The 9,674-nt window shown below is 44.3% G+C and overlaps 1 protein-coding gene across 1 annotated transcript in view; it reads left to right on the top strand.

Annotated features, from left to right (window-relative positions):
• Positions 1 to 4,726: 4,726 nt before the first annotated feature.
• Positions 4,727 to 9,674, top strand: part of C2H3orf52 (chromosome 2 C3orf52 homolog) — a 44,446-nt gene continuing 39,498 nt past the window's right edge. The window contains exon 1 of the mRNA XM_081542440.1: positions 4,727 to 5,285. Coding sequence (XP_081398566.1) covers positions 5,148 to 5,285 — 138 coding nt within the window. The 5' untranslated portion in view covers positions 4,727 to 5,147. The remainder of the gene's footprint in view (positions 5,286 to 9,674) is intronic.

Raw genomic sequence — 9,674 nt, 5'->3', positions numbered from 1 at the left:
ATTTTGTACTGGTCTGCAAGTCTTGGCAAGAAGTATGTTTTAATTTTTTAATGTTATTTACATTTGACAACTTGAACAAACTAGAGTAATTGAGTCAATAATAATTTTTAGATTAGATTATATTAAAAAGAACTATTTGTGCAAGAACAGTACACTTTTTGAAAGCACATTTAAAGAGGTATTGATGAAAGAACAATATCCTGTAAAAATACCACCCCTATAGAAGTCAGTCTTGAAGAAAATGCAAAAACAAATCTAGATAGAATTTGGCTCCTCATTCACAAATCCTAAACCTTCAACAAGAATTATTTAATCTAAATTTGGTTCTTCCTCTAGGGAGAAACACTTCTTCCTAACTCCTTCTGAATCCTTAGAGTCAGACTGGCAGAGTGAAAAAAGTCCTCAAATAGAAATTGCAACATCCATATACATTCTAGGTCAGCTGTCTGGAGATGAAGAAATTTGCAGTTATCAGAAATCAGAACAAGTTACAAGTAAGAATTTAAGTAGTTCATTGTGAGTAATATTGTGAGGTGTCAGCAATCCAGAAAATATGACGGGACAGGAACACAAGTCAATATCAAAAGAAAATATATTCAGGATACAAAGGTTATTTCTGGGGGCAAAGAATTTGGGGTGGGCAGATATTAGTTACAGAGATACTCATAGTCATGGAAAAGAAAGGAACATTGGTAATATTAACTGAGATTCTGCTTTTGTCAGGCACAGTGATAAATGCGTTCTTTAGTTGCTTCATTTAATCCTCCTAATCCTACTGGGTGGAAATCATTTTATAAGGAGGAGAGAAGCTCATAGAGTTTAAACAACTTGCCCAAGAACACACAGATAGCGAGGGTCTAAATTTGATCCTAACTATTCTTCAAAACCTATACTGCCATAGGGATGTCAACAGTGTACAATGGCTAGGTTTATGAAATTCTGGAAATGCATTAGAATCTAGGTGAGAGAATATATAAGCCTCACTTCATTGTACTCAGAAGGCATTGAGAAATCTGGTGTAGACTGTGAATGTGACAGGAAACAGTAGCTTTTTGATTCTCTGGAGGAGTGAAGGAGATTTTTGGACATCTGCTCATGGAGAAACCAGGCTTGGAAGATAGCTACAATCCATCTGACATGACAGAGGGAATCCCTCACTGAGACTGAGCTTTTATGGGAAAAGTTCCCTGGGGCTGGGTAAGAATAGGGGTTGGGGTTTGAAGGGTTTTAATGGTTCTAATCAGGGCTTCCTTGGTGGCTCAGTGGAAAGAATCCACCTGCCAATGCAGGAGATGAGAGTTTGATCCTTGGGTCAGTAAGATCCTTTGGAGAAGGACATGGCAACCCACTCCAGTATTCTTGCCTGAAAAATTCCCACGGACCAAGGAGCTGATGGGCAATAGTTCAGTGTTTGTGCGAGCTCAGTTGTGCCCGACTCTTTGAGACCCTATGGACTGTAGCCCGCTAGTCTCCTCTGTCCATGTAATTTACTAGGCAAGAATACTGGAGAGGGTTGCCATTTTATTCTCCACGGTATTTTCCTGACCCAGGGACTGAAACTCCATCTCCTGCATCTCTTGCATTGCAGGTAGGTCCTTTACTACTGAGCCATCAGAGAATCCCTGGGGTAACAAAAGTGTTGGACATGACTTAGCGACTAAACAACAACACAACAATGGTTCTAGTTGGGGTCTTAGGCCTTGGGTCTAACAAATGATCATTTCTGAGACTAGTCAAGTAAATCAAGTTATAGAGGGTCCTGTGCTGGATAGATACCAGGAGTTTAAACAAATGGAGGAGACAGACAAGGAAAAAAATATTGCTGCTCATACTCCATTTCAGCCATTCTGGCATCTTTAGTGGCTCTCAGACAGTAAAAATCAAACAGCCTCCAGCCTCAGGTCTTTTGTCCTGGAGTTCCTTCTTTTTTTCAGAAATCTATACAGCTAATTCCCTTATCATCTTTAACTCTTTGCTCAAATTTCATTTTCTTAGTGAAGCCTTACTTGGTCACCCAGTTTATAATCACAGCTCCCAACCTGCACCACTCAGCTCTCCAATTTCCCTTACTCTGCTTGTCTTTTCCACAGCACCCATCATCTGCGAATATTCTAGAAATATTATTTACATATGCTTCCCATCAATAAATATTAGCCTCACAATGGCAGTGAGTTTGTTTTATTCAGCTATCTCTTCAGACACATCTCAAGGACCCAGAAGAATGCCTGAAACATAGCAATCACTCAGTACTACCGGTTGAATTAAATTAGACTGGATATGTGACATGGTTAGCACAGGAACAACATGTATTGGTAGTAGAGAACAGTGTGGATAACTTTTGGTGGAGGAGGGGAATCAGAAAAAGTTTACTGGGAAAAAGAGTGTTTCAGCTAAGATTTAAACATATATGGAAGTTCTCCATACGGAAATGGGTTGGAGCGAAAGGAAAAACATTTCAAGCAGAGGGAACATCATTCACAAAGAAGTAGGGGTCGCAACAGAATGGGGGAGGGGGAGGGCCAACCAGGAAGAGGAATGTGGTTAACCCAGAGGAGGGAAAGGTACCTCAGCAGGTTCCTCTCTCTTTGCACCTCTGATTCATTCTCTGCTCTGAGCCTGGGAGGCTGACCCCCATCCTCTATTACCAGTTTCCAGTGGGAGTTACAGGCAGACTCCTGGTAGTTGGGGAGAAAATCAGAGTATTCATCCTTCTTGTTGGACCACACAGCTTCCCAGGTGGCACCGGTGGTAAAAAAATAACCCACTTGCCAATGCAAGAGATGTAAGAGGCCCAGGTTCCATCCCTGGGTTGGAAAGATACCCTGGAGAAGGGCATGGCAATCCACTCCAGTATTCTTGCCTGAAGAATCCCAGGGACAGAGGAGCACGGCAGGCTATAGTCCATAGGGTTGCACAGAGATGGACATGACTGAAGTGACTTAGCATGCACGCACGCACTGCTAGACCATGGTCCTGGCAGTGGCTATACTGCAGATCCTATCAGAATGGTACAACTTAATAGCTCTGGTTTTTAATCAGGCTCTATTCCCTTTTAGGCCTTAGGGTACAGAGGGCTTTCTGCTGTTGTTAGTCCTTGGGTGCCTTAGCACCCCTTCTTGATTCCCTTAACCCTTGCTCCTTCATTAAAAATCCTCTTAATTCTAGCTGAGAATGCAGATTGAGTCCTGCAAGATCTGCCTTTTAGGGTAGAAAAAGCAGAAGTCAGTGCTGGCCAGCAGCTGAGTGGCTACAGTTAGCTGGACCCCATCTGGCAGGCTGATGGAATCCCAAGTCCAGGTGAGCTGGTAGCAGGCAAGAAACAATTAGAGAGACCTGATATCTAGGCAGTATCTGAATAACAGGCATTAAGGATACTGGATTTTTGGACACAAGTCAGTGTCTTCTGAAATGGAGCTAATTTTTATGCGACCCGTTTACAAGGCAAATTTATCTCATTATGTGTGTTTGTTGGAGACAGGGATGAGAAGTAGGGAAGCAAGCCGGCTCTCAGCACACCCTGCTTAGCAAACGTTTTCAGGGTCATAAGATCAGAAGTTCTGAACCATGGATTGTGGATTGTGAGTTGGTGCATAATTCTTTCCTCAGATTGTGTGTGTGTGTATGTGTATATGTGGTGGTGGTGGTGGTGGGAATGATGGTGGGGTACCTGTGACTCCTCTTCTCAAAGGCATTTAATAATCGCCAAGGTTTATGAATGTTTGCTATGTATGTCTGACTGCTTTGCTGACATCAGCTCTTTTAATCCTGGCAACAACTCCATGAGGTGGATATTAACATTAGGTCAACTTTTCAGATGAGAAAATTCAGCACAGAGAGCTGAAGCCCAAGGTCTTGAAGTTCGGAACTCCTCTCGCAGTTCGAGGGGCTTAGTCTAGGCAACCTGGTTCCTGAGCCTGCAGTCCCCTCCTCCACTCATCAATGTGTCTTTGTCTGACTCTGGGCTCAAACGGAAGGAGTGGGTTTGTGTGTATTAATCACCTTCATTTCCTCAGTACCTTGCACAATGGCTGGCACTCAGGAGACAGTTATATGTTCATTGTTGCTGTTGTTCAGTCACTCAGTCTTGTCTGACTCTTTGCGAGCCCATGAACTGCAGCACGCCAGGATTCCCTGTCCTTCACCATCTCCCAGATATTGCTCAAACTCACGTCCATTGAGTTGGTGATGCCATACAACAACCTCGTCCTCTGTCGTGCCCTTCTCCTGCTTTCTATCTGTCCCAGCATCAGGGTCTTTTCCATTGAGTCGGCTCTTCTCATCAGGTGCTCAAAGTATTGGAGCTTCAGCTTCAGCATCAGTCCTTCCAATGAATATTCAGGGTTGATTTCCTTTAGGATTGACTGGTTTGATCTTCTTGCAATCCAAGGGATTCTTAACAGTCTTCTCCAAGCTTCAGTTTGAAAGCATCAATTCTTTGGCGCTCAGCCTTCTTTATGGTCAACTCTCACATTCATACATGACTACTGGAAAAACCATTGCTTTGACTATATGGACATTTGTCCGCAAAGTAATGTCTCTTTTTATATGCGGTCTAGGTTTATCATAGCTTTTCTTCCAAGGAGCAAGAGTCTCTTGATTTCATGGCTGCAGTCACCATCCACAGTGGTTTTGGAGCCCAAGAAAATAAAGTCTTTTACTGTTTTCATTGTTTCCCTATCTATTTGCCATTAAGTGATGAGATTAAATGAATGAAATTTTGCTAGGCAGTGAAAGCTGGAGCAAGCCCTGGCAACAGACAGCTCCTCGGGGAGGACGGAATGTCCATCCATGTCAAAGCCCAAAGCCCAATCAGGCCACCCGCTCAGCTTCAGCTTTGTATTGAATTGTGGTGCGAATGAAAACGGCAGAGCAGGCAGCGCCCTGAACAAACCAGAAAAACAGCTTTCTTCCGCCGTGCTCCTGAGCTCACAGCTGGGAATGCCTGTGGCGCCTGGAGGGAGCGAGGCGCGCTTCCCTCGCGCTAAAGCCAGCTGCCTGCCCGCCCCGACCCGTCGGGCCCCGCCTACCTCCGGAGGCCTCCCCGCCCGGGGGTGGAGTGAGTAGCTCGCTAGGCCGCTTTGGACTCTGCACCCGCGGGTGTCTGCGTCCTGCTTCCTGGCGGGCTGTTTAGCCCCCTCTGCCGGTTCATGGAGGGGGCCAGTCCCCCATCTCCAGGAGATGAGCTGGAGCTCTCAGTGATCCAAGGGCAGCCAGACGAGCAGACGCCTCTCAACGGAGCCGTCCAGGGCATCCTTTCTTTAGCTGAGGAGCCCTGCCCAGTCCAGGTAAGGTCTCCTTGGCTCTGGCCGCTGTTATCCTGGCTCTGAGCCAGGCTGCAGGCCAGGACCCGGGCGTGGCAGGGCAGTTTCAGGTTTCTAGGTAGCTCTCTGGGCGCAGCCGACCCCCAGAGCCCGTGGTGCGCTCTGGAACATTCTGAATGGAGCAGACACAGAAATGCCCTCCAGCCTGAGCCTGCCCTCGGATCCCTCCGACTCAGGGAAATTCAAGTTTTATCTGGGAAGTGTGCGCTCTTCTCTTCAGAGAGAGAATCACCAGAAGTAGAAGTGGTTTTGAAAATTTTTTTAACTTTCAAAAATCACCCCCCACCCCCGGTGCAAAGAATTGGAATGATAACTGGAGTCTTCTCTTCTTGAGAATCTCTTAGCCTTTCTTTTCTATACTGCCTTGCCACTTGTTTCCCTACCCCCCCCCCCCCCCCCCCGCCTTCACCCACTGCCCACTATCATCCATCTTGGCTAACCATCCCCTGGGTCCACACTTTATGTCTTCGCCCAGTCTGGCCATTTGGTTTCGCAGAAAGAGATGTAGGGGAGAAGGGAGAAAAGGGCAAGAGAAGGAAATGGCAACCCACTCTAGTTTTCTTGTCTGGAGAATCCCACGGACAGAGGAGCCTGACTGGCTGCAGTCCGAGGGGTCACAAAGAGTCTGATAGGACTGAAGCAACTTAGCACTTAGCACAGAGGACTGGGGTGGGGGTCGGGGTGGGAGTGAACTTACCCTGCCTAACTGAGTTTCCAGGTTCGTGTCTCAAAGAACTAGAATATGATCATTTGTTCATTTCAGTTTCTGAGAAAGTCGCTGGTGATGTTTAGACAGGACTATTTTCTGATTCAGCCCTAACAGTGACAGGAAACTTATTCATTCTCATCAAATGCTTGTAAAACAGCAGAGACTTTGAATTCTACCTTCTGATTAACCCTTCAAACTGGCTTGATGTTTACTAGGTATATGGACCTCCCCATGTATATGCATATGGTTCCAACCTGACGATTCTGGGTCCCTCTCCTCCATTCCTATTCCTTTGACTGTTCAGCTGTTAATTTGCGGGGTAAACAGAAAATTGAGAAGTTGAAAGCATTGCTTTTGCCTTCTTGATTCCTGGAAATAATGTAAAGTCTGCTTTCATAGGTACCCTGGAGAGTAATTTGGTACTTTATATTTGAATGAAAGATGAATGCCATAGGACAATGAATGTTGAAGAAAGATGGTTTGATCTCTGTGTATGTGGTTGTAATGGTGGACTTGCTTGGGTGGACTTGTATGGGTCCTCCAAGGCAGTGTCAGGGAGTGGGAATTGGGAGTACTTGCCTCATGTTGGGTAGACCCAGGAACCCCAGGGACTCCATGGTTTGGGACTGAATCCAGACATCTGAGTTCCGGTGACACCTTTCCTACTAAAAGGTGTGTCCCGAGGCAAGGAACTAAGGTCTATATTTTCTTTTCCCATCTGTCAACTGACGGTAATGTAATGTGGCCAACCAGTATTCTCTGTGAGCCTGGGAAGGCACATTGAAGACAGTGGAGGAGCCGGACATATATAGAGTGTCAGTATTTTATTATTGTTTAGTACCTACCTGGTAGAGATTGCTCTTTCATGTTTTAATTACTTCCTCGTTAGCCAGGTATCTACAGATATCTGAGACTTCCTTGTGAACTAGCTTTGTAGGTCACTGAATAGGAAAGCTGTGTGAGGAACAGAATGGTGTGAAGATGAGGGTTACATCAGCATTTGGAGACCATCCATTCTAGAAGAGGAAAAACTTTAGAAAAGAGAAAAAAATCCTCATCTAATGTGTTGATAATTCTCTTTGGTTCCATAGCATCAGTGGAAATGTATTTTAAATTGAAAAGTTAACAAGTGTAGCATAAGCATGAGATACAGACTCTTAAGAATTTGGTGTGTAGGTCTCTTTATACTGTATGTTAAAATTTCCATTTTGAAATGTAGCATAAGACCATGTGTTTTTATTAACCATATGTTTTGTACCTATCATGTGTAAAATACTTCTGCTACATAAATGCATTTAATTAGCACAACTAACTTCATTCTGATTTCACAAAGAGTAAAGAACTTGAGGCTCAGAGGAGTTACCAAAATACTGAAGTTCGTTGGCTCTGAGATTGAACTCAGCCTTTTTAAGATTCAAACTTATGCTGCTTTTGTTGATTTATTTTATATGTGTGCATATATATGAAAAGTGAAAGTGTTAGTCTCTCAGTCCTGTCCAACTCTTTGCGACCCCATGGACTGTAGCCCACAAGGCTCCTCTGCCAATGGGATTCTCCAGGCAAGAATATTGGAATGGGTAGCCATTCTCTTCTCCAGGGGATCTTCCTGACCCAGGGATGGAACCTGGGTCTCCTGCATTGCAGGTAGATTCTTTACTATCTGAGCCACCAGGGAAGCACATATGTGTGTGCGTGTGTGTGTGTATGTATGCATATATTAATGTGTATATCTAATTTGAATATATAAGCATAATTATATAATTTATATTCATTTGTGTATAATTGCCTAAGTTATATACTATTACTGATTCTGTAAGTTATGGAACATAGGTGAAATACGAGGAGTTGAGTGGTATATTGGGACTGATGAGGGAGTTACAGGCAGATGGGTAGATGGGTGAGGAGCAGGAAACAGTTTGGGCATCATTGGGAAGAAGACATCCCATATCATGGAGTATCTTCCTACTTGGAAGAGATATCTGAGGGAGTATTCAAGGATCATGGGAAGAAGTTCTTTCCCTTTCTTAATGTGGGTTTGGGAATTGAAGGAAAAATTGTAAGCCATTGAACTTCACTTTGCCTACTGTCAGTGTCAACGGGGCAGTGTAGTTGGGTCAAAACTGGAAAAGCCATCAAGGATAATTGAGCCAGACTAGCTTTTTTTTTTTTTAATCAATTATTTATTTGCCTGTGCCTAATCTTAGTTGTGACACGTGCAATTTTTGATCTTCATTGCAGCATATGAGATCTTCAGTTGCAGCCTGTGGGATTTGGTTTCCTGACCAGGGATCGAACCTGGGCCACCTGTGTTTAAAGCATGGAATCTTAGCCACTGAACCACCAAGGAAGTCCCAAGACTAGTTTTCTTTTATGGTTTATTACATGGACTCTGACCTCAGTTTTTAAACAGAAGTCCCAGAGACATTTTTAAGAATAGTAGCCTCATAATAATAATAAATGTTAATTCAGTACATGGAGAGTTTGGGGACAGGCAAGGCAGATTTGAATAAGTTGGATAAAAATTAGCCCATTACCACGTGTTGTTTAGAATTTGGACTAGGATCAACTGGCACTTTTGTGCTTCAGTCAACAAGTAGATTAAGTCCCACAGTGAAGATTAAAGTATAGATTTTACTGTGTGCTAAGAAAATTTCCCCCTCATCTATATAATATCTGGGCTTCCCTGGTGGCTCAGTGGTAAAGAATCTGCCTGCAATGCAGGAGCTGCAGGAGACATGGGTTTGATTCCTTGGTTGGGAATATCCCCTGGAGGAGGAAATGGCAGCCCACTCCAGGATTTCTGCCTGGAGAATCCCGTGGACGGAGGAGCCTGGTGGGCTACAGTATATATAGTGTTGCAGAGTTGAACCTGACTGAAGAGACTGAGCATGCACACATATAATGTCTGCTCCTCTTTGAGCCAAAGAGAAGAAAAGCCTTTAGTATCCAAGAGCTATGTAGTCCTGCTATTGTTGCAGGACCTTATGTCATGTATTTGAACCTTATCTGAAGGGGGATGTGGAAATCTGGGGGAATAGGCAAAGGAAAGTCACAAAAATTCTTGGGCCGTATACTTCAATCATAGAATGTAAGATGCAGTTTGTAAAAATCTTTGAAAGTCACTCTGGAGATAAAACTTCCTGTGGCCTCTCCTCATGACCTAGAATTTGGGCAAGAGAGACTAAAGAAGGCAGTGAAGGAGGCAGTGTGTTTTCATGACCCAGTGTGCATGAGTATCACACATCTTTTGTGTCAGAGGCTCTGCACCCTCAAGGTCCAGGGGACTCCCCTGAGGGCACTTCAAAATAGAATTCTCGGGTTGACTTTAACGTAGAGACAGCTGAGAAGCCCTGTACTCAGTTGTTGTGTGTGGCTGACAGACCATTTTACTATGCTTTAAGGATGTGAAGATGAGTCATTCAAAGGATAGTGGTCTCTGCCTTGGGGCTGACAGCAGGCAGGTGAAGGGGGCTGCATGTAGGATGGCTGTGATGGGCTGGACCGGAAGAGGCATTTCCTACAGAGGAGGGCTGTGTAATTCTGAGCCGAGTTCACCCAGGAAATCAGAATATTGGTCTCCTCAAACCACTAGGGTCCTGGTTGTGGTCTCTAGGGGACAGCACATATGAAGGCCCAAAAGACCA

The sequence above is a fragment of the Giraffa tippelskirchi genome, chromosome 2 (genome assembly GCF_054371585.1).
Source record: "Giraffa tippelskirchi isolate mGirTip1 chromosome 2, T2T-mGirTip1v1.2.pri, whole genome shotgun sequence".
NCBI lineage: Eukaryota > Metazoa > Chordata > Mammalia > Artiodactyla > Giraffidae > Giraffa > Giraffa tippelskirchi.
Note: the sequence above shows the minus strand (reverse complement) of the source record. Positions and strands in the feature narration are given on the sequence as shown.